At 44.2% G+C, this 25,579-nt stretch overlaps 1 protein-coding gene across 3 annotated transcripts in view; it reads right to left on the bottom strand.

Moving 5' to 3' along the window:
- The window catches only part of LOC144685975 (vascular endothelial growth factor C-like), an 83,606-nt gene that overhangs the window by 23,092 nt on the left and 34,935 nt on the right, over positions 1-25,579 (bottom strand). For all 3 annotated transcript variants that reach the window (XR_013577826.1, XM_078551060.1, XM_078551061.1), the window contains exons 3-4: positions 8,692-8,902; positions 6,583-6,773 (exon numbers count right to left, since the gene is read on the bottom strand). Coding sequence is in view for 2 of the 3 variants with exons in the window: in XM_078551060.1 (XP_078407186.1) it covers positions 6,583-6,773; positions 8,692-8,902 (402 nt within the window). In the remaining variant the exon portion in view is untranslated. The remainder of the gene's footprint in view (positions 1-6,582; positions 6,774-8,691; positions 8,903-25,579) is intronic.

Here is a 25,579-nt window from a genome sequence, read left to right as displayed (position 1 = left end):
AAAATCGCTCAAACTCTTCCCAGCAAGTGCAATCTTTCCGCAGGTGCAGGTTGGGCACACTGGAAAGGCTAAAAAACAAATCGTACATCCAGGATAGCAGCATTGAGTAGGTGCAAAGGCCTTTTTTCTTTATTCATTCATGGAATGTGTGCATCATTGGCAAGGCCAGCATTTATTGCCCGTCACTAACTGTACTTGTGAAGGTGGTGGTGAGCCGCCTTTTTGAACCGCTGCAGTCCATGTGGTGTTGGTACACCTGTTAGGAAGGAAATTCTAGGATTTTGATCCAGTGATAGTGAAGGATGGCAAAATAGTTCCAAGTCAGGATGGTGTGTGGCTTGGAGGGGAACTTGCAGGTGGTGGTGTTCCCATGCATCTGCTTCCCTTGTCCTTCGAGATGGTAGAGGTCGCAGGTTTGGAAGGCGCTGTAGTGCATCTTGTAGATGGTACATACTGCTGCCACTGTGTGTCAGTGGTGGATGGGGTGCCAATCAAGCGTACTACTTTGTCTTGAATGGTGTTGAGCTTCTTGAGTGTCCTTGGAGCTGCACTCATACAGATAAGCAGGAATTATTCCATCACACTGCTGATTTGTGCCTTGTAGATGACGGACAGGCTTTGGGAGTCAGGAAGTGAGTTTCTCAATACAATTCCCTGAACTGACCTGCTCTAGTAGCCACAGTATTTATATGGCTAGTCCAGTTCAGTTTCTGCCCAATGGTAACCCCCAGGATGTTGATGGTGGGGGATTCAGTGATGGTAATGCCATTGCATGTCAAGGGGAGATGGTTAGATTTTGCCGCCTTGATGATTGTCATTGCCTGGCACTTGTGAGGCGCAAATGTTACTTGCCAGTTTTAAGCCCAAGCCTGAATGTTGTCCAGGTTTTTCTGCATATGGACTTTTTCAGTATCTGAGGAGTCGCAAATGGTGCTGAACATTGTGTAATCATCAGCGAAGATACCCACTTCTGACCTTATGATGGAGGGAAGGTCATTGATGAAGCAGCTGAAGATGGTTGGGCCAAGTAGGAACTCCTGCAGTGATGTCCCAGGACTGAGATGATTGGCCTCCAATGACCACAACCATCTTTCTTTGTGCTAGTTATGACTACGAATGGAGAGTTTTCCTCTGATTCCCATTGACTTCAATTTTGCTAAGGCTCCTTGATGTCACATCTGGACAAGTGTTGCCTTGATGTCAACTTCACCTCTGGAATTCAATTATGTCTGGAGCAAAGATGTAATGAAATCTAGAGCTGAGTGGCTCAGGCAGAACCCAAACTGAGAATCAGTGAGCAGGTTGTTGCTGAGTTGGCACCTCTATTTTAAGTATGCCCGATGTTCCTCCTGGCATGTTCTCCTGCTCCCCTTATTGAACCAGGTTTGGTCTCATGGCTTGATGGTAACTGTTGAGTGAATGATTTGCCAGGCCATGAGGTTGCAGATTGTGGCTGACTCACAGCACCTCATGGGTGCCCAGTTTGGAGTTGCTAGATCTGTTCTGAATCTATCCCATTTAGCATAGTGGTAGTCTCACACAAAACAATGGAGGGTGTCCTCAGTGTGAAGATGGAACTTGGTCTCCTCAAGAATGGTGGTAATTCTTACCAATACCGTCATAGACAGATGCATCTACGACAGATAGATTTGTGAGAACAAGTTCAAGTAAGTTTTTCCTTCTTATTGGTTCCCTCACTAGCAGTTGCAGGGCCAGTCTGGCAAGTATGTCCTTCAGGACTTGGCCAACACAGCAGCATAGTGGTGCTACTGAGCTACTCTAGGTGAAGGACATTGCAGTCCCCACCTAGAGTTCTATGCCCTTGCTACCCTCAGTGCTTCTTCCAAGTGTTGTTCATAATGGATGAGCACTGATTCACCAGCTGAGGGAGGGCAGTATGTGGGTGGGTAATCAACAGGAAGCTTTCTTTCCCATTTTTGACCTGATGCCAGTAGACTCCCATAGGGTCCGGAGTCAGTATTGAAGGCTCCCTTCTGACTGTACACCATTGTGTCACCACTTCTATTGGGTCAGCTCTGCCTGTGGAACAGGACATAACCCAGGGATGGTAATGGGGGAGTCTGGGACACTGGCTGTAAGGTATGATTCGGTGAGTATTAAGCGAATGTTAGGCTGTTGCTTGACTAGCCTCTAAGACAGCTCTCCCAATTTTGGCACAAGTTCCCAAATGTTAGTGAGGAGGATTTTGCAGATTCAACTGGGCAGGGTGTGCCTTTGTCATTTCTGGTGTCTAGGTCAAAGCTGTGTGGCCTGTCTGGTTTTATTTCCATTTAACTTTTATGCAGTGGTTTGATATAACTGAGTGACCTACTTGCCCTTTTCAGAGGGCACTTAAGAGTCAATTACATTATGTGGGTCTGGGGTCTGAAATTCCAATCAATATGTGAGGAGGCATTAAGTGTAACTTAGCCAGAGGCACCCTCACCCACACCTAGCCTTCCAGATTGAGGAGCCACCATTGAGGCCTGTGAGAAAGTTGCTGGTCCACCTTTTTCACTGTGGATGCTCCAAGGTACAAGGAGCCAAGGAGGAGTGGTGAAGAACCCACTCAACCACTGCCCTACCCCCCCAAAAAAAATGTAAGAACAAAACATTAAAAGGTCTAATTTTCACTGGACGATATTAGATCTGTCATTCATCCCTCCCGGTTTTAAATTCTATTGACTTCAATGGAGGGAGATGTATAATGAGCTACTGAATCAATGGGTAGAATCGTCCCAGATTTGCACTAAGTGCGGTAGCACGTTTTCCCCGCTGGCCGCCATGGCGGCTTCTCATGCCATATTGTCCTAAACCCACCGTATTAGTTATGCATTCCCAGGAAACACGCTGTTTCAATGGCGGGTGCCATATTTACCTGCCACGCCATCACCTCGCCGCTTCATCACGCTGGGCACCACATTTAAACTGTAGCCTCATGCACACCTCTCAGTGCTTCCAGCCCAGGACTGCTGCACAGAAGACAGCATGGCTCCTGAAAGGCAAAAAGACTGCAGCCCCCCCGGTTTAGTGACTTGTCCCTCAAGTGCCTTTTTGATGCCGTGGAGGCCCACCATGATGTCCTCTAACCCCGCTCTGGCCATATGGGGGGCAGCGGCATCACCTATCCAGCATGGGAGGCGGTGGCAACAGTGGTCAGTGCCAATGCCCTTCAAAAGAGGACAGCTACCAGTGCCGCCACAAAATGAATGGTCTTATCCATTCCGCAAGGGTAGGTCACTCTTCTCATCACTCTCACAAACCCATCACACAACCACAGGGACGTTACACCTCAAGGGACAACACCACAAACTCTCACACACACCCTCACATCTCCCTCAGGCTCATATCCTCTCGAGCTCACGTCCTCATCCCACCCATGGCTCCGCTCACCACACAAACATTCCACACAGTGCCATGTGAACTGCTCACACTCTCTCCATCTGTTTTCATGCAGGAGAAGCTGGCTCACATCAGCAGGGAGAGGTCCCAGACCGGAACCCACATTAAGCCCTTCACTCACTTTGAGGAGTGTGCCATCACGCTAACTGGTGAAGACATGGACCGTGTCAGCGGTGATGGTGAGGTCAGCGGCGAACACCCATGCGAGGATCGTGCACCACATCATCCCTTCCTCAGCGCAAATGCTGAGTGCTCTCTCTCCTGCTTTTGACTCTGCTGCCTCACACTAATTATCTCTATTTTGGTTCACAGGGAGCCCTGCCAAGTGACTGACACCCTCAGCTAGCCAGTCCCCCAACTCCATCCAGGTCCTCACCTCCAGCCAAGAGGACACCTCCTCCTCCTCCTCCTCCACTGAAGAGCTGAAAATAAACAGCCTGGAAGACCTGTCAAGCGCTTACCCACACTCTGCACCTCGATGGGACCTAGATGTAGAGCAGGCTCGGGTTCACAACCTGGTGGTCACCGCACAGACTCATGTCCGTGGCAGGAGGGGGCAAGTTTAGCCGAGCTCCCTGGCACACGGGGGACTGCTGGGGAGGAGGCATCTGTGAGGTCTGAGTCAGATGATGAACCCCTGGAATTGTCCTTCCAACTCATCCTGGAGAGTCAGCAGAAAGTGTGGGAACATCATGCAGAGCTGTTGGAAGCCCTCAACAGGGTGGCTCACGAGTCAGAGGAGTGCATCTGCCTGTCTTCTGATGAAATGGTGCCCACATGCATGTATAGAGGCCTCCATGGGGAGGATGACTGATGCCATGGAGACCTTGGTCCAGCAGGACGCGGAGATGTGTGCAGACCTGCACTCCATCGCGGGAGCCATGGGTGAGTTCCTGCAATGGCAACGTGAGAGGAAAACGGGGCACCTTGACATTGCTCCAGGCACTCCTTCCCCTCAAGGAGTCAGGCTGGGGCCCCCGAAGAGAGGAGAAGAGGCAGCTGAACACTCCTGGGTCATCCACTCAGTAATCTCAGAGGCTGCCTGCTCCTTCTGAGTCCCCTTTTCCTTTGAGCCCCACAACTTCTTCCTCTGCCGCCTCAGAGGGAGCAGCTGGTCAATGAGTGATTCTGAAGGGAGAAGTGTGTGCATGGCAGGGCCTTTTGGAGCCTCGTGCAAGCACTCTCCCACACACGCGGATCCTTCCCATATCACACTCAACTCAATGTCCTGAGCATTTTCAATTCTGCCTGCTGGGGTTCGCTTTCAGTTGCCCATTTGAGCTGACCTGCATCTCCGCCCACCCATTGATCACAGTCCCATGCAGCACCTGATCTCACCCACCGTGACTCTCATTACTTACAATTTAGACAGCATGGTGGTGATTCAGTTCTTCATTCATTCTCCCATCCTTCCCCCCCCACCAGTCACCCATTTCCTTTCCCCCATCACTGTTGACACCCCCGCATCACCTTCCACCTCCCCTCCATGACCTATCAGCCACAACCCTTTTCTTTCGGGGATGTCTAGGTGAACATGCACATTCCTTTCCTTCCCAAAAATCCCACCCATATCCACATTAACCTCCCTGACCACCTCCTTCCCACCCCCAGGGTCTGTGTCTGCCTCCGAATCCCCACCAACCACCCTCGCTGTCTCTTCTACCGCTACCGTCGAACCCTCGTCCTCCCACCCTACCGCCTCACTCTGCCCTTGGCCATTCTCACCATTTCCTCATATCACGCCCACCCTCAGTACTCTCCCCAGGAGGCAGTCATGTACTCATTAATGCACTCCTTTGCACCTTCACCTGAACTTCCCCCACCTTGGAAGCCCCCCTCGCGATGCCTTCCCCACCCCCTTCATCATCCCCCACAGCAGGACTCCTCCACTTAGTCCTTCCCCTTTCCTGACTCCTTCCACCACCCTTAGTCCTTCCTGACTCTTTCCTCCAGCCTTACTTCTTCCCCCTGCCTGACTCCTTCAGACACCCTTCTTCTTCCAGTCTTACTCCCTCCCCTCTCTGCACTCCTTCTTCCCCACTGACTCCCTCCCCTCTCTGTACTCCTTCTTCGCCCCCGGACTCCTTCTTCCCCCCCGGACTCCCTCCACTCTCCGCACTCCTTCGGCCCTCCAAACTTCTTCCCTTACACCTTCCATCCCCCTTACACTTAGCTCCCCAGTTGTTGTTGTCTTCTCACCCGTTGCCCCCTCCCAACCTCACCTCCCCCTGGCACCTCTTCCTCTCCTAGTTGATCCCAGACCTCCCTCTCCCAGCCCCAGGTACATCTGAACACAGCTGAACCTTCATCTCCACCCCCTCGACCATCAGCCATTGTGAGCAGACCTTCAACAGTGACTTTTCAGCTTCCATAAGCTGCTTTGCAGCACAGCTCTGTACATGAGAGTCCGCCCAGCATGCCATGGATGTTCCTCCAGGGTCCGTTAGCTGTAGGGCTCCAGCATCTTCTGCTCCTCGGATGTCTGCGATGTGAGCAAGGCCCTGGTGGTAAGTCCCAACTTCTGCACGTCACACTTGCCAAGGTGTGTTCTGCACCAGTGTGTTTTCCTGTCGACATGGGCGGACGATCCAGTGTGGGGGAATGATTCCGGCGGGCTGACCTTATAATGATATGTAGATGTATTACAATGAGGTTTCCCATGTCCGATGATGGGAAACACGGCCTGTCATCGACGGGCTGAGCGGACAATCGCAAACTGGTTTCACAACGTCATGAAACCGATTTTTGGCCTTCTCACCATATTGTCCGCTCACACCACTGAATACACCCAACACCAGTGGGCAAGGAAAATCCTGCCCAACATAGTTCATTTTACATTGTTGCCCAAACTCAGAATTATCCCCAAAAACTTGAAAAAAGAAAGCAGACTAATAATGTAAGAGATGTGAACTCCTCAACCCTTTCTCCTCAGCTCAGCAACTCCTGCAATGTCTTTTTTTTCTATCTTTCTCCTCTATCCTCTGTCCCTCCTCTTGTCCCACCAGTGACACTCAAATTCCAAGAACAAATTTTAAAAAGCATACACATGACTGATGATGCCTACATCACTTATTTGGCTGCACTGTCCCTTGCAGGTCAACAATAAATGAGCAAATATTTTAGACAGGCAACTCGAGCTACACAAGATTTCAAAGTCAATTGATAGGAAGAGTTACTTACCGTCTTACTCACATATGAGGTACTGATGTTAACACACTGTAGTCCCTCGCTATTGCAGCAGCCTCCACATCTGTGGATAGACACACAGGGAGGTTTGTAGAACTTGTTTGTTGCAGTCCCAAGCTCTTTCCCCACATCCAAGCACACTTCTCTAGGCTTACACTGAGTCTTTTCCCATTCAAGTTCAACATCTGTCAAATGATTTGGTTTAGTTATTAGTTGCTTATTATGAAACATGCATTTAAATAAAGGATACTTACAACAGCAGATAGTTTGCAAGAGTTAGATCTTTCATGGAGAAAGGCAAAGGCTATTGAAAAAAAATGTCTTGCCAAGTTATACTTCAATTGGGTTTTAAAATATCTTCCAAAATGGCTGATCTTGACAGTCTCGCAGCAGATTTGATGTACTTTAATGACATATTTTATCTCATTACATCTCTGTGATGCACCTTGAAACTGCTATTCATGGAGAAGGCAGTGGCATAGTGATATTGTCACTGGACTGGTATTCTGGGTTCGAATCCCATCAGGGCAGATGGTGAAATTTGAATTCAATAAAAACTTCTGGAATTAAAAGTCTAATAATGACCATGGAACCATTGTCGTAAAAACCCATCCGATTCACTAATCTGCCATCCTTACCTGGTCTGGCCTACATGTGACTCCAGACCCACAGCAATGTGGTTGACTCTTAAAATGCCCCCTGAACAAGGGCAATTAAGGATGGGCAATAAATGCTGGCCTAGCCAGCCCTCATCCCATAAATGAATAAATAGGAAAAAAACTAGTTGTTTAAAGTTGTTGCTTTTGTTTAAAAATCTTCCAGTGATCATTTATCAACTCTCACATAATTTAACGCATTGAGTCAACTCTTTGGGTCTCATCTCCAACAGCATTACACAGAAACATGGAGGAATATTGAAACAGGAGTAGGTCATTCAGCCTATCGAGCCTATTCCGCCATTCAGTTAGATCATGGCTGATCATCTACCTGAATGCCACATTCCTGCACTATCTCCATATCTGTTGATTCCAAAATACTGCCTTCTCACTATTGACATTTATTTCTATTTTTATATCTTGATACCAGGCACCATTCCCATCTTCAAGGATGGGGACGTGCTTTGGATCTTTGTTCATCTATTAGAATTGTCCTAGAAAATAACAAAGCTGATGATTTCAGAGAATGCAACTTGTGTTTATAGAGCTCCTCCCTCTGCCAGCATAACCTATTACGTAGCCTACTCCACGGGGAACTGAGAGCAGACAGAAGGACATGAGCCTGAGTAATAGTATTCAATTTCATATTGTGTAGAAGCACCTACCCAGTACAGTACAGGAACAGGAGTTGGCCACTTAGCTTTTGAGCCTGTTTTGCCATTCAATGAGATCACAATGAGAGACAATTGATCTGCAGCCTTATTCCATATACTGTGTTTGCTTGATAACATTTAATACTTTTGGTTAACAAAAATCTATCAATCTCAGATTTAAAATTAACAATTGACCTAATATAAATTGCCCTTTGCAGAAGAAAAGTTCAAACTTCTATCACCTTTAGTGTGTGGAGTGTTTTCTAACATCATTTCTGAAAGGCTTGGCTCTAGTTTTGAGGCTGTGTCCCCTGGTCCTAGATTTTCCCCAATCGGTGGAAATAGTTTCTCTCATCTATCCTATCAGTTTCCCTTTGGCCAGTCTTTTCTGCCTCTGGACACAAAAATGTACTGGTCAATGATGATATCTCACTGTCGGACATGTCGCCTTTCAGATGAAACATTAAAATGAGGCTATGACCTCCTCTTAGGTGGCATGGAAGGACACGGGGCACTATTTGGAAGGAGAGCAGGGGATTGTCCCCAGTGTCTTGCCCAATATTTATTCCTCAACTAACACCTAAAATCAAATGATCTGGTCCTTATTACATTGCAGTTTCTGGGATCTTGTGTGCAAACTGGATGCATCATTTCCCTACAACAGTGACCACCTGCAAAAGTATTTCATTGTCTGCATAGCTCAGTTGGAAGATCCTGATGTGTAAAATATGTAAAAAAAATTTGCTCAGGTTTCTTGTTCACTTCCTAACAAATGAAGCATTAGTGTTCCTCACTTTTTATATCTTCGTCTTCCCATGACAATGTAAAAGCTGCTGCCTCCTCCCATTCCTTTTCTTCAGCCTCTGTCATTGCACGCTGCACTATGTGGATTTTCTTCTGCAGACATTCATGGATCCTCCTGTATTCTGGATAGAAAATGTCCATCAACTCTGTGACGCTTGACGCAGACCTCAGCTGGTCTTCCAATTCGCTGCTGGCCTGGATCTGGAACAAGGAGCATACAGTGAATCTAATGCAGCAAATGGGTGGCACCTAGTGAGCAGCCTGTCATACTGAAGGATCAGCTAAACAAGCTTGTGATAAGAGTTGACGTTTCGAGTCCTCATGACCCTTCAGCAGAACTGAGTGAAGTTAGGAGAGGGGTGAAATATAAGCTGGTTTAAGGTCGGGTGGGGGGGGGAGGGGAGGGGGGGAGAGAAGTTGGGTGGGGGGGTGGTTGTAGGGACAAGCAAGCAGTGATAGGAGCAGATAATCAAAAGATGTTACAGACAAAGGAACAGGGAGGTGTTAAAGGTGGTGATATTATCTAAGAGAATGTGCTAATTAAGAATGGATGGCAGGACACTCAAAGTACAGCTCTAGTTGGGGTGGGTTAGAAAGACTGACAGGGTATTATAGTTATAGATTTAGAAATAATGGAAATAGGTGGGAAAAGAAAAATCTATATAAATTATTGGAAAAAACAAAAGGGAGGGGGAAGAAACAGAAATGGGGGTGGGGATGGGGGAGGGAGTTTAAGATCTAAAGTTGTTGAATTCAATATTCAGCCCGGAAGGCTGTAAAGTGCCTAGTCGGAAGATGAGGTGCTGTTCCTCCAGTTTGCGTTGGGCTTCACTGGAACAATGCAGCAAGCCAAGGACAGACATGTGGGCAAGAGAGCAGGGTGGAGTGTTAAAATGGCAAGAGACATGGAGGTTTGGGTCTTTCTTGCGGACAGACCCGAACTGCGGTCTGTCCGCAAGAAAGACCCAAACCTCCCTGTCGCTTTCCATTTTAACACTCCACCCTGCTCTCTTGCCCACATGTCTGTCCTTGGCTTGCTGCATTGTTCCAGTGAAGCCCAACGCAAACTGGAGGAACAGCACCTCATCTTCCGACTAGGCACTTTACAGCCTTCCGGGCTGGATATTGAATTCAACAACTTTAGATCTTAAACTCCCTCCCCCATCCCCACCCCCATTTCCGTTTCTTCCCCCTCCCTTTTGTTTTTTCCAATAATTTATATAGATTTTTCTTTTCCCACCTATTTCCATTATTTTTAAATCTATAACTATAATACCCTGTCAGTCTTTCTAACCCACCCCCACTACAGCTGTACTTTGAGTGTCCTGCCATCCATTCTTAATTAGCACATTCTCTTAGATAATATCACCACCTTTAACACCTCCCTGTTCATTTGTCTGTAACATCTTTTGATTATCTGCTCCTATCACTGCTTGCTTGTCCCTACAACCACCCCCCCCACCCACAACTTCTCTCCCCCCCACCCCCCCCACCTTAAACCAGCTTATATTTCACCCATCTCCTAACTTTACTCAGTTCTGTTGAAGGGTCATGAGGACTCGAAACGTCAACTCTTTTCTTCTCCGCCGATGCTGCCAGACCTGCTGAGTTTTTCCAGGTAATTCTGTTTTTGTTTTGGAGTTCCAGCATCCGCAGTAGTTTTTTGTTTTTAAGCTTGTGATAAAGCTGCTGTTGTTAGCTTATCCCTTCTTGCTCAGCTCATGCTTTTCAATCTCCCATTGCTGATTACCCAAACAAATTCATAACCCAGGGTACAGAAGAAGCAGGTCTGACAGCATCTGTGGAGAGAGAAACAGAGTTAATGTTTCAAGTCCATATGACTTGTCTTCGGAGACCTGAAGAAGAGTCATAAAGACTCGAAACGTTAACTCTGTTTCACTCTCCACGGGTGCTGCCAGAACTGCTTCTTCTGTACCCTGGGTTTATGAATTTATGAAAAAATCTGTTTTTACTTCAGATTTCCAGCATCGGCAGTATTTTGCTTTTATTACACAAGAAGCATTTTACTTAAAGCAAACAAAAAACAGGGTCAGGCAGCATCTATAGGGATAAGAGACCAGATGATCTGAGTATGGACTCTTCCTCAGATATTACTGAGGAACAGTATTTAAAAAGGAACAGAGCTAAGAGAAGGATGAAGGGAAAAAAAACAATTACACTCAGAGGAATAGAATAAAATGTAAAATGATTAAGTGGAGAGCACATGGCAGCAGGATATTAGCATGCAACAATAAGAGCCATAGCAAGAGAAACTTTAACAAGTATAGCACTGTTTTTTCTGTCTCAGAAAGCTCTCCAGTGACAAACCTCGAGCAGCTGATATATGAGAGTCTATGGGGAAAGAGCACTTGAAGCGGCACTAATTGGATAATTCTTCTCAAGAGCTGGCACAGGCAGAATGGGCCAAATGGGCTCCTTCTCTGCTGTAAAATTCTACGATTCTTTGATTGCTCGCCTGCAGTATTTTTAATGGTCATTTATTTTCCTGAGATCAGGGAACAAAATTTCCCTTCAGATTTTATAGTCCCTATGAGAGTGCAGCCCAATTATAGTGAGACACACCACTCCCATGGAGGCACAACATTACTTCGTGATTAACTGTCTCCCTACTGGTGTACCTCTAAAGCTGTGTGGCTGACAGACACCACGATGGGGCAGCTCTCCTGTTTAATGAATGACTGTTCGATGACAATGCAGCCCTATTATTATGATTGACTGTCCCCATGATAGTGGTGCCCAAAGACTAGTTGATTATCCAATTGTGATGTTGTCGTCTTAGTATGTGACTAATTTTCTCTACACTGCTGCAGCACACTCCCCATGTGGCTGATTGACCATATGATGGTGCAATCCTTTAATGCATATCTGACTGATAGCAGAATGTGTAGTCATATTACTGTGTGACTGACTAATACCAGATTGATACAGTCCTACTTCTGTTGGACAACTAATACCAGAATGGTGCAGCATATTACAGTGTGACTAATACTTTCTAGTGTGTTTCAGCCCTATTATTATTTGGCTAACTGACTCCATGACAGTTTTATGTTGTTTAGGATGCTTTTGAAAACTGTAACTGAAAGAGAAGGTGGTACTGTCATGAAAGGATCGCATTATCACAGATTGCGGATCAGTTTGACTCAGTTAAGCACTCTCAGCTCTGAATCAGAAGGTAATGGGTATGATTCTCACACCAGAGTGCTGCATTAACAGATGTGCTGTCACACAGTTAAACCAACCTATCAACTAACATCATTTAAAAAAAGGCATTTATTCCATTCCTGTTAGTTGAAGCTTGCTGTGTTCAAATTGGCTGCTGAGCCTCCGACATTACAACAATGACTACACCTCAAATGTACTAATTGGATGTGAAACTTTGAGATGTCCTAAGGTGCTATATAAATGCAATTTCTTCCTTTCTTTCTCTGTCAAGCCCAAACTTGCTGCTTAATTAAACCTGGCCTTGTTAAAGTGGGGAAACTGCAGTCAAGGCAATTTTGGCTTTAACTGAGAAGTTTAGTTGGTTGCAGATGAAATGCTGAACTAGCTCTGTCAACGCGATCACCAAATTTAATTTTGCTAAATTAAATTTTGTGTGCCTGGTGGTTGCCATGACACCTCTCCTTTTTAATTGACTGTATCTCCACCTTAAACAGGGAGCAAGGTGACCAACAATGTGAATAGCAAAGAGTTCACAGCGGCAAGATATCAGTCAACTCCTTGGCTCTAACCACTAGACCTGCCACAGGGGGAAAAAAAATCAGTTCCCACCTGTAAACAGGATTATATCCAAAAACTGTCTGCAGACTCTATTTTGGAGCCGATGCTGGTATAGTGCCTTCAATTAAATTGCATATCATCGATCTCGAAAAAAAAGCTAGACTTACATTCGTACAGTTGTCCACAACCTCAGGGCATCCCAAAGCACTTTACAGCCAATGAGGTACTTTTAAAGTGTAGTCACTGCTATAATATAGGAAACACTATCAGCAAATGCTTTTAACTTATTAAGTAATGGCTCCTTTGTGAAATTCCAATGTTCAGGGGTTTAAATTCCTAGATATGTCCTTTCATCTTTTTCTTGTTAAATTTATGTTGCTTTCCCTTGCTATGAATGGACTGTCCCATGGGTTGAAACTCAGCCATACTCCTCCCAATGTCTGTTCACCATATGCCACCTTCATTTGCAGTTTCTATTGTAAATTTCCATAAACTGTTTTGGACAAGAGGACACCATAGTAGAGCTGTTCAGAGTATGTTTTCCCTCCTATTTTGCAACCCTATCCCCTACCCAACACACCCCACCTCCTATCCAATTTCCACTCAGTGTAATGATGGAGTGGCAGAGCTGATCAAATGAGCTCCTGCCAATGCTGCTTCACCCCACCTCTCAACAGTGAGGTGGTGTGTCCCGAGCTGTCTTGTCTGAGGATTTCCCCTGCCGAAATTCTGTGCAGAAAGCAACTTCATTCCTGTTCGGCAAAATCTTTTGAGCAGAGCCCATGTCAGTGGCTCGGCATGTGCCAAAATCATGTATTTGGTAGGTGTAGCTTATCATTCAATGGCACAGTGCACAGACTGGTGCTAGTCATCTTGCTGAATCTCCATTGATTCCCAGTAGCCACAGTTGTAATCAAGTAAAGTGTGTTCCACAATTTATTTTACAGATTATGAGCGGACTTTCAGTAGCTAATGAGAGTAGGTTATCTTTCACCAAAAATTACCTTTGGAAACATATCACAGCAACCAACATCTGGTCTCTCTTTGTACCTCTTTGTACAGGAGTCTTATAAAGAATGCGAGAGAATGAGCACACGCCACTTAGTCCTCAGTTTAATTTAAAGCAGGAGGTCTGTCTGTGTCACTATTGGAACAAATCACTGCTGAACAGCCCCACTTCCAGTTCTAATTGCCAACAGATCCAGTAACACTAACTAGATGCAGACTTTTGATTCATCATGCAGCTTATTTTGTTAAGAATACAGGAACAAAATTCTTGCACACACGAATGGCCAATGCAGGCAACAGAAATACCTGAGATGCAATGTGGATTGCACTTCTAAAGCCGGACTCGAGACATTTTTGGTCAGACTTCAGGGAGCTTTACTCTGGATTCAACCTATGGTGTATCTGAGCTGGGAGTGTTTGAACCAAAAAAAATGAAGGGCAAAAATTTCCAGCATCAGCACCTTTAGTCTTGTTGAACACAGAAAAGGCAGAAAATGCAAAGGAAGGAACTTTAGATATCACCCTGAGTCTCACAATGATGCAGAGTCACTAGTCTCATGACAGTGTTGCAGAGTAACTAACGGGCCTTCAACAGCTCCAGAGTCACTGACTGTCCACAGCAGCTCCACAGTCACCAATTGTCTTACAACAGCTTCAGAGAGTTGCAGGATGTCCCAGAATTGGCCTTGTTGGGGAAGGAAACAGTTAAAGGGGTTCAATTGCTAATTATTAGTTAACAATCTAAGTACCCATTTTGGCTGTATAAAAGGTTCGTTGGCACCATCGAGGACTTCCATGCCCAGTGGGCACCATGGGGACTGGGGTGCTTTATTGACCCCTCGAATCACATTTTAATTTGATGTTAAAAGTTTCCTTTGAGATTAGTTTTTTTTTTCTTTTGCAGTACCCCTTTAAGGGGCTGCTTCTTACTTTATCCCTCGTTTTCTTTAATTTAGTTTATTTGGTTACTCAAAAGAGTAAAAGGCATAAAAAATGAGACACGTTCTCTCTGTAGAGAGAGTTTTATGCACCAGAAATAAAACTCTATCCGAAGGAGTCTGTCTTGGTTTCAATCTTTATTGCAAAACAGCTATTGAAGCTTAACAGGCCTGAAGGGTTGCTGGATCTCTGAAGCTGTCTGCTGACTTTTGAGTTAACTCAAATAGACCAAAGTCTTAATTTTGTGCATTGAAGATGCAGTATAGTATCACATTAAAATGTCTGTGTGCATTCCAGGTGACTCTCAGTATTTTAGGCCATGTGATAGCAACCTAGAATAGTCACCCTGGAGTACTTAAGTAGATTTATAGCACAGGAAACACCTCAAGCCTAAAGCAAATAGTTGTAGCTGACCCAACCATAGAATACAAAACCTATGGTTAATTGATTATAAAGTGAAGAACACTTCTCTGTAAAATGCAGCGTGCACAATCTAAGCAGTATAGTCCCAAAGGGTTCAATAATACAATTAAAAAGCACTACGAGTATCACATATGTAGTTGATGAGGGGAAGCTCTGAATCATCCCTTAAACCATATATATTGAACTGATTATCCTTTTACAGCAGCATGAAGCATCAGACACACTCAGATAGCTGAAGGGCAATTGTAAATTCTACATCACGTTTTCCAAAGAAAACCTAATTTGAAACCAATGTGGCGTGCACGCAATTTTCATGTAGAATGAGGGCGAGCATGTGCTGTCCATCATATTGGACCCGTGGGTGTCCATTGCATATCTGTAGAACTGGTACAGTATGATCCAATTTTTAAGCCAGACAACCGAATTTTACCTCTCCAGCCAGCCAGCAATTCAATCCAAAGGTAAATACAGACTTTATAATAAGGGATCAGATGTGCGGTTACCCCTTGGGGAAACATAGCATTGCATTGATCGTACTGAGTAAAAAATAAAAGCAAATATTCTGGGTAGCATTTCAAAAATAAATCAGAATATCACCGAAGTGTTACTATTGGCTATGCTTTCCAGGGAGTGAGACAGAATGAGGTATAGTCTATTTGAACATTGTATAGTTAAAGTGAATGAGAAATGATTAATCTGCTACAATTCACTACACTGATCGATGCTCTGTTTAGGTCTGGTATATGTTTGATCTTTTCAATGTAAAATAATCTCTCCTTTGATTTTTACATTGGCTTGTGTCACACTAGGGAAGAACTTCCAGTCAGCAAAGTTTAGTTTGTGCATATTTAACCTATTGTTAATTATCCAGATAAAGTTAATGCACTCAAGAGTTAAACAGAAGTGCAGCATAAGCCTCATAAACATTTGTACATGAACTTCCATGATCAGATCTTCCACTCCTTGGTCAGAACATGCAAGTTAGCTGCTTCCTGGCCTTGACAGTCTTCACAGAGCAGTAACACTGTGTCACTTTGTTGTGCTTCCAAAAGATTAAGTTCCACCCCTTTGTCTCTCCTGCCCTTTGGGGAAGTGCTTAACCACTGCCTGGCATCTGGTCTCCCTGATAATATGGCCAAGACTAGGCATTCCTGGTAACGGGGAATGACTTGTTTTTATAGAGTCAACAGGATTTTGATGTAAATATGTGGCTGCACAGTTACAGCTTTCGTATCTGTTGAACAATTGTTTTAAGTGACTCTGTGTGTTTAATGTATTTAACTAATTCTCTCTGTAGGTGCCAACTCTGAGCCCATTTATTTTAGTGAAATTCTTGATATAATTGGCGAAGGAAGCAGTGGGGAGCGGAGGAGTTTTTATTTTACATAGTGAGTTTTATGATCTGGAATGTCCTGCCTGAAAGGTAGTAGAGCCAGGTTTCAATAGTAACTCAATAGTGAGTTCAATAGTAATAGAGAATGGATTTATACTTGAAAAGGGGAAGTTTACATGGGGAAAGAACAGGGGAGCGGGACTAATTGGATAGCTCTTTCAAAGAGCCAGAACAGAAATGATGGACTGAAAGACCTCCTCTGTGCTGAATGTTGCATTCTTGGATAAGCTGCTCACTTCTTTGCAGTAGTTTTTTTCATAAATGTTACAATTTGTAACACTGTATAATGTACCCCTCCCTGTACTTCAAATAGCAATGAACACAATTAGCACCAACAAATTTTTAAATATATTCATACATACGTATGTGTAACATGCCAATGGCTGATGTGTGTCACTTGTTTCATGTCTGTTTTGAGTGTTCTATCTGCAGTATTGTTCTAATGATTTATTCATTCGTGAACTGCTTCCGATTTATTTCCATCAGAGCATTTTTTTTCAATTTTACAAGAGAAAAAGAAAATAAAAGAAGCGTGCAATGTGCAACTTAGGTGCCTGCCCTTCTGACATTCCCTCCTTCCCCTCAGGGAGTCTCCCGGCACCTGCTTCATGTTCCCTCCCGATGGTGCAGCTGAAAACTAGGAATCAGTAGTGTGGCAAATTGTGGGTACAACACCAAAGTACTCCCCTATTGTCCTTTGAATAATCTCATGGGATCTTTTAAATCCACCTAAAACAGCATATGGTCTGCAATTTAACTTCTCATATAACAGTGCAGTATTCCCTTGGTACTGCACTGAAGCATAGCCCAAGCGTCCCTTTAATCCTATTTTTTTTACTCGTATAGCTGGGGAAGGAGTTACAGTTCAATATCAAGGTTAACAATCCATTCAACAGCTTCAGCTGATGCAGTGAGACTGGTTGTGATACCACCAGAAATGGATCTCTCAGGGCACAAGTTCAGTTATGTGCCCGATGGTCTGACTTGGATGGCCAGAGTCGCAGTTTGAGCTAAACCTCATGTTCTACTTGTGGAGCAAGTGGCCACATCATCCCTGGGCCGCCCTCAAGCAATTGAGGGTTGTCCGGATTTTCTGCGGAAGATTGAAACTTGGGACTTCACCACTCGGGTCAGTTATCAGTTTGCAGTTGGTGATGTTTGCAGTCAACTAGGAGGTGCGCCATCAAAAGATGGGGCTGCCGTCAGTTTGTAGGGTGTGGAGTGTGTTCCCGTGGGGACTACAGGGTTTCAGACGAGTGCGTGGGGTTTTTTTTTTAGATCCTGTGTCAATAGCAGTGCTTTGTTAGCTGTCAGCCTCTTTGAGGAGGATGTTTTCCCTGCAGACATTAGAAGGTTTAATGTCTGCTAGCACAGGAAGCCACTCAAGCTGTGTTGGTCTCAATGTCCCAGAAATAATCCTCATGGTATCCCAGAGGTCGATATCCACCATTTTTGTGTAGTATAAAGGGTTAACAGATGGGATATGCTAATGTATGACGTAGATGATGATGTACTACTAATATCAGTCAGCCATGTGTTAGACCCTCAAGAGAGAGGTTGGAATCATGCCTAGGAGCAACGTGCCTACACTGTAACCTGTTTAGATATAGATCTAATAAACAAGTGTTAAGCAGATACCAGAGAATGTCTGCAGTCTAGCTCGAAACCAAATCCCAGGCCTAGAATCCAAGATGGAAGGACACACCTCAGAACATGGTGGCAGCTGCGGACACATCGATGTAAAAAACACATTGGTTTTATCGAAGGAACCACAGGGTGAAGAAATTTTTGAAAGCAGCTTGTAAAGAATTTCAACAGGTGAAGGAGAGAGGTAATAATGACCGCACCTGGTCAACAGTCTCTGCCTTTGCTCCACCCATTTGACTGCCTCGAGGGCCCGTAGTGGTAGTTATGGAAACGCCATTTTCTCTGGTACCAAACAGCATCAGGTCTTCACGAAAAAGAGCAAAAGCTTCAAGATAATTCCTATCTTTATGCAGTAGATCCAATAGCAGACGACGTTCTCCGAAGACAGGCTGTGCAGGAGTCTACCGTGGACTTTGATTCCATTACTAAAGCCTTTGACACCTATTTTAGCCCAAAGCAAAATTTAGTAATTGGATGAACACATTTTAACCAAAGCTTACAATGATCTGGGGAATCGATTGAATAATTTCTAACCAACCTACGCCACCTAGATAGTTCTTCCAGATTTGGGAAGGATGAGTTACTCCATGATCGTGGGTGTCCAGGATGAAAAACTCTCTGACTTTCTGCAGACCACAGATGATCTTACTTTGGATCAAGCGATCCTGTATGAAAAGCAGGCCTAGCTTAGAGCATATAATCGGGCTATAATTCGGGGTGACTCTGAGGCTTCACATGACTCTGTAAATTGTTTAGGCCCATGCACAACGGCCCCACCCCAAGAAAGCCTGGGGCAAGCAAAAGGGTGCGAAACTCCACGCTAGCAGCCATTTTAAGATGCTTGCTTTGGGGCGTGAAAACCCAGCATGGACACCAAGACCTCCTAGCAGGGGCCACAGAATGCTTCCAGTGTGGCATAAATGGGTATTTCAAGTGTTTCTGCAAATCCAGTAATTTTAATTGAAGTTGAAGACCAGAAGGTAATTATGAAACACATTCCTTTCAAGAAATGGAAAATCAAGGAAAAGATGTAATTACCGAGTTCCATGGGGAAGTAGATAGTCTTAATTCAGACTATTGGTCAGTTACGGTCCAAGTCCAAGGCTTCGATACTACTTTTAAAATTGACACTGGAGCAGCTGTTAACATATTAGCAAATTACCTTGATTGACCGTTTATCTAGCAGACATCAAGTTACAAGATCCCAGCAGCATAGGCTTTCCAATCAAAGGCAGGATTATTGCTCCTCTTAGCTACAAGGGGAGATAGATCGTTGATTCTCTCTATGTTCTTCACAATCTATGTACATCCCTATTAAGTGTCAATATTGGCATACTTTGTGCAATCCTAGAAAAAACAGATGATCCTCATCATTTGAACGATTCACTATCTTTCATGCCACAAACTTCAACCTTTCACTTAGAAGCAGTGGAAACTCAGCCTTCAGAAACTGAGGAAATTTATACACTCAGTAATAAGTTCCTTTCTTTCACAGAGACGCCATCCACTAGACCCAGGGCAGACATGGACGTTATGAATCTCTTAGTTCTTCGTGAAGCAAGGCCAGAGGTAGCGGATACATAAGGCACTGCAGCAGATGGTGACCATCTCCATGGACACCTGCTGGACCCAAATTGGATCTTCCTAGAGAGTGACAAGAAAGAATCCCTTGCAGTACTGAGTGATCACTTGGAGGTTGAGGTCCTAGAGAATGATTCGTCTCTCCCGTTGATGGATGCACTCTACGAATTCTCTTTCGTCTTTTCAGAGGAGTCAGCTGTGCTTTAAGTGGCTGAACAGCATTCAGATCTTAGCTCCACCGAACCGACCAATGCCTACTTTATCTGCTTTTGTTCACAAAGAGTCTTCCACAGAGAATGCCTTGCCAAAGTCCAAGTCAGAGTCCATAGAGAATCACACTGCTCAGGAGCTGGAACCTTCCCAGGGTGAAAGTCAATTGGCGCCCATACTTCATTCCCAGCTGAAAGTCTCCTTCTCTTCAAAAGTGGAGGTCAGCACAGAAGCTGTGGCAGAATCTTCAGCACTTCTGAAGCCGCAGAATCCTATACAGAAGTCTTGCCCCAGAGTTCATTGCCTACAGGAAATTCCTCTCATTACAGGAGATGAGGCTGTCTTGCCTCCATATCCCCAGCAATTCTTCCTGTTGCCCCGAGTGTAGCAACCTCGTACAGAGAGAAGTGCGGCTGTCTTACCACTGCCTACAGAAAGTAAATGGTCCTCCCAAAATATCATTAGGAAATCATCTCTTCTTCTTTTCCTGACAGTCTTGCAGTTGGCTGTTTTATCCTTCAACATCTAAATTCATTGAAATCTCAGATCTTCAATGCCTTTTCAGTCTTTGATCCAGCATTGAAGGATACAGCTGTGACAATCTTCCCTGAAGTTGAAGATCATTCCTCTTATGAAGCTTCTTCCCAGAGTCCTTCTAGGGAGCTACAAGTTCCTCAGAGTGTCCTGAGTTCTTCCCTTCTAGTCCCAGAGGGTCCAAAGGTCAATTCTCTACAGTGTTCTCCTATGGATCAGCCTTTCATTTAATTCCCAGCAATGCTGACAATGGTACTGCTAAAGTGTTGTCCAATTCTGCAGGTGATGATGTCCTGCACGATGCAGAAGAAAGTTCTCATGTCTCCCTAGAGCAAGAATACTGTGGGAAATTGAATACTCAAGGACTGTGACTTGGGGAGGGGAAGAGTAGGAGTTGGATAGGATCTGTAGTTGTAAAAAAAAGTTACAGAAATGTAATGTAAATAGTTAAAGGCATAGTTTCATGTTGTTGTTAAAAAGTAGGATAGCGTTCTTGGGGGAGGTGTAATATAAAGGGTTAACTGATATGCTATTGTATGATGTAGATGATGTACCAACGACATTGTCAGTCATGTGTTAGTCTCGAGAGAGAGAGAGAGAGAGAAGTTGGAATTATGCCTAGGAGCGCCATGCCTACTCTGTAACCTGTTTAGATGTGTCTGCTTAAAGCTTGTTTATTAGTACTACAAGAGTATGTCTACAGTCTCTTTCATAAGCAAGTCCCACACCTAGAATCCAAGAAAGAAGTACCTACCTCAGAGCAGTTTGTATGGTGGATCCTGAGAAAACCACTGGGAAAGGAACCACTGGAGAAAGATAGAGGGAACCCAGAGAGGGAATCCAGAGAGAGGGAACTGGGAGATGTCCCAGAGAGAGAGAGAGGCCACCAGAGAAGAAGCCACCAGGAGGAGACCACCGGGGGAAGAGACCACCAGGAGAAGGAGACCACTGCGAGGAAACCACCAGTAGGAACCAGCAGAGAGAGAAACCACTGGGGGGAGAAGCAAAGAAAGCAGCTCCAAGCAGCAAAAGTTTTGCTGTTGGCAGGATCCAGGCAGTGAGGACTGCTGAGAAACCCTGGAGACCTGGAAAGGCAGCAGAAGGTCGGTGACTCTGCTGCAGGGCCGTGGGGCGAAAGTGACCCTTTGGAGCAGCGATGTTCTGTTCGGCATGTCTGAAGAGCTAGAATTTGCCTGTGCATTTGTGCATCAGTCCAAACTTGGGAATTCAGGGGAACGTAGTCTCGGGAGATGAGATTGAAACCTTGGGAGGTGAGCAACCTTTGAGGCAGTCTGACTCGGAATGACTTTTGAGGTAATTCAGAGACCAGATCCTCGAAAGTGAAAAGTTTGGAATCCCTTATGAGGGAGACAGAGTTTTAATGAGATTGTGTAACTCCCAATGGATACTGACGTCTGAGTGGGTTACTGAGGAATCCTTGGGATCTGTCTTGGTTGCATCTGCCATTAATGGTGCAGTGCAGCATGTTCGACCACAGTTTTCCTGTTAATTCACATGTACCTCATGTTAATTCTGAGTGTTAGAGTATAAGATAGATATTGTAAATTGTTTTACTTTTCTGACTTCATAGAATAAAGTTTATTTTGGTTTGTTTAAAACCTTGGAATCTTTGACTTTATTTTCTTCATGAGTACTTTGGATGTCAAACTTTTTCTACTTTAAACAAAATGTTACTGGCCCATAACCGGATCAAACAAAATTTGGGTGTCTGGTCAGGGATCAATACACATTAAACAAATACTTTGGATCTGACTTCATGGCAGAAGACACAAAAAACGTGCCAGAAATTGTGGAGAACCAAGGGTCTAGAGGAACCTAGGAACTTAGATAAATTAGTATCAGTAAAGAAATAGTATCAGAATATTAATGGGACTAAAAGCCATCAAACCTCCTTGACCCCATGGCCTACATCCTGGGGTTTTAACAAGAGGTAGCTACAGAAATAGGCAATTCTGAGGTAATCAAGGGTCTGGGGGAACGGGCGGGAAAGTGGAGTTGAAACCCAAGATACACAATGATCGTATAAAATGGGCCATTTGGCCTACTCCTGCTCCTATCACTTGAGGGAGAAAATGGGGAACTATAGGTTACTTATTGTTATATCAGCAGTAGGGAAATGCTAAAAATCTATGACTGGAGGTTTGATAACAGGGCACTTAAACATAATATGACTGGGCAGAGTCAATGTAGATTTATGAAAGTGTTGCGAAAATCTAGTTCATGATTCATGTGTTCTAGTTTTAGAATGTAACTTATGGTTTTAGGAATTAACGTTCAACTGTAGAAAATGGGATAAATACAATTAAAGCAGCTGGGAGTCTATTATACTTAAAAGTTTGTGGCCATGTTGCTTTAAGAGGTTAACAGCTAGAAAGGTAAGATCATAAAACAGCAGGAGAGCTGGAGACATGATACCTGCAAAGGTTGCAGTAATGCAGTCCAGGGAGATGCTTTTGCTTTGGGCGATAGAGCTAAATTAGTTTAAAAGATATTCAGTAAACCCTGAAAGGTTGAAAAACCCATTTACTTCATCAGAAAAAAAAAATCGTAGATCAGGGAAAGTTAACGTAAAGGTCAGTTTGAGAATAGCCCAGAGCAGGCTACGTTGTCATGGAGATGAGTGGAGCTTAGGAAGGCTTTCCAGTTTTAATTCACCTGGGAGTTTGCTGGGAGAGGTTTTTAGTTGCAGTTTGGTTCTTGTGTGGTTTGCAGCTCACAGAGGGAAGTTAGCCAAAATAAATGACAGTTAGATAGGCTTGCACTGTAAGCAGGGTAAAACACTTTCCTTGGCAGCATGGAAGGCAGGTGAGGGTTAACTTCAGTTTGAACCTGGTGAATAACAGAAGCTTGAAAATTGCCTAGTTTGAAGCTAGTGGGAGAATCAACAGTAGGCCTCACCATGTCTCATTGCAAAAGAAAGTAACCAGCTGATTAGCTCGGAAGTTATTGGAAAAGTAACCAGTACAGGGGCCTGAGGCCTCTACAGTCACAAGAAGGTGAGTGAAAGTTTACCTCTGAGGATAGCTGGAGCTGAGGAAAATTCTCCAGAGGACTGTGGCATACTTATGGATGGTGAGAAGAGACGTACATAACGTAAAGATTGATGTGTTTTATAAGAGAATACTTGGGGGAAATAAATAGTAAATCTGAAGGCATAACATGCATTGGTATAAACCATATTGTTAAGTTAATAATGCTTGTTTTGTTAAAAGTCTTTTATATACAATAAAGTTTGTCTTGTTTTAAAAAATGTGAATCCCTGTGGCATAGTTCTATTGGTTAAATCAAGATGTTTGGATTTCTATTTAAACATTAACGTTCTCCATCCAGATCATAATAAAAGACTACAATTGTGCATAGGGCCTTTACGATACCGCAATTGGAGTAGCATGTATAGTTTTGGTTTTCTTGCCAAAGGAATGAAATCTTAGCCTTAGACAAGGTGCAGTGGAGGTACACTAGATTGATCTCTGGAATAAGAGGATTGCCGTATGAGAGGAGATAGAGCAGATTTGGCCTTTAATCCCTACAGTGCAAAAGAATAAGAGATGATCTCATTGAAAAATATAAAATTCTTAAACAACTTGACAGGGTAGATGAGAGGATGTGTCCCATGGTGGGAAAGTCAAGAACCAGAGATTCACAGTCTCAGAATTAAGGGGTTGGCCATTTAGGACTGAGAAGAGTAGAAATTTCTTCCCTCAAAGGAATCTTTGGAATTCACTACCCCTGAGAGCTGTGGATGCTCAGTCGTGACGTATAGAGGTTGATTGATTTTTTGCATACTAAGCAAATCAAGGAAATTGGGGACAGCGGAGTTGAGGTAGAACATCAGCCATGATCTTAATGAATGATGGAGCAGTCTTGAACAGTTCTTGCGCCTTATCTAATGATCATAGATGTATCTCGCTCTTAAAAGAAATCAGATCTGTGCCTTTAAATGGGTTTGCGATCTGTCTCACTCTTTCTGATGAGGTGTCAACATCGTTCAGAAATATGAGTGATATTAAAAACCATAACATTGTTGACCCGTCTACATTTGATCTAGGTTTTTCATTGTATTGTTCCCCAAACTGTTACAAACCTAACAGATACTTCCCATGGCATTGGCATTGCTCTCTTAATCAAGGATGATTAATTGAGTGACCTTTAATTGGCCACAATCGACAATAAAATCTTCTTCTCATATCTCTGCAACTTCAAATATTTTGACTATAAGACATCAATGCTTCAATGGGATGCAGTGTAATTGGAAGCATCCCCCAGTGCAGTGTGGTGTGCCATGTGTGTATTGACTAGCCGTACAAAGCACTGCTGTATTGAATTAGAGGAAACAACCACAGCTCTGCTTATTCACTACAGCTTACTGTTGAAGGATAAAAGGGACAGGGGATCCACAGAGAGGAATGCCTGGATAAACAGACCATTTTAGCTTACTATTGCCTCTTGGAATTCAACATTTTGAATCTCTTCCAAGTCACCTTTCACACTAGGTTTAATCTGATACAGCAGTCTAACTGTACATTCAGATACGAAGACTTTAAGATCATGCCTCGCAACATGACTTTCGAAATATCTGAGAATGAATTAGATCTAAAAACTAGACACCATGTATCAGTAGCTACAATAAAAAAGGTGCACCTTTCATGACCTCAAAATGTTTCAAAGTGCTTTGTAGTCAAGGAACTACTTTTGACATGCTGTAATATTGTAATGTAAGAAATGCTGCAGCCAACTTTGCATATAGCATGGTCCCACAAACAGCAATGTGATGATGATCAAAAATAGCTTTTTATGTAATGTTGAGTGAGGGATAAATATTCCCCAGACCACCAGTGAAAAACAGTATATCCAAATGTCCCAGTCACTGGCTGCACATGATTTGTCAGTAATCTGCACTAGTAACATTACAATCATTAATCATCTTGGCTGAGCATTGCTCACCAAGGACAGAGGGTGGAATTATCCCAGAATTGCACTAAATGCGATAGCGGGCGTGTACAACAACATTTTGCCCACTGGCCGTAATGGCAGGTTTTCATCCCCTTTCTGCATCCTTGTTTATGCAGTCATGGGAAGCATGTTGTTTCGCTAGTCGGCTTCCTCCGATTTGCCCACCATGCAGTCACCTCACCGCTTCCTCACACGGACGCCGTATTTGAACTGCAGCCACGAGCACAGCTCTCAATGCTTGCAGCCCAGGACTGCTGCACAGAAGACATGGCCCCGAAAGGCAAGAAGACTGCAGCCCACCATTTTACTGATGTGTCCCTGGACTGCCTTTTGGATGCCTTGGAGGGCCGCCGTGATGTCCTCTACCTCCACTCTGGCTGCAGGAGGCCCATCAGTGTCACCACTCCAGCTTGGGAGGCGATGGCAAT

Source organism: Cetorhinus maximus, chromosome 10, assembly GCF_964194155.1.
Source record: "Cetorhinus maximus chromosome 10, sCetMax3.hap1.1, whole genome shotgun sequence".
NCBI classification, from domain to species: domain Eukaryota; kingdom Metazoa; phylum Chordata; class Chondrichthyes; order Lamniformes; family Cetorhinidae; genus Cetorhinus; species Cetorhinus maximus.
Note: the sequence above shows the minus strand (reverse complement) of the source record. Positions and strands in the feature narration are given on the sequence as shown.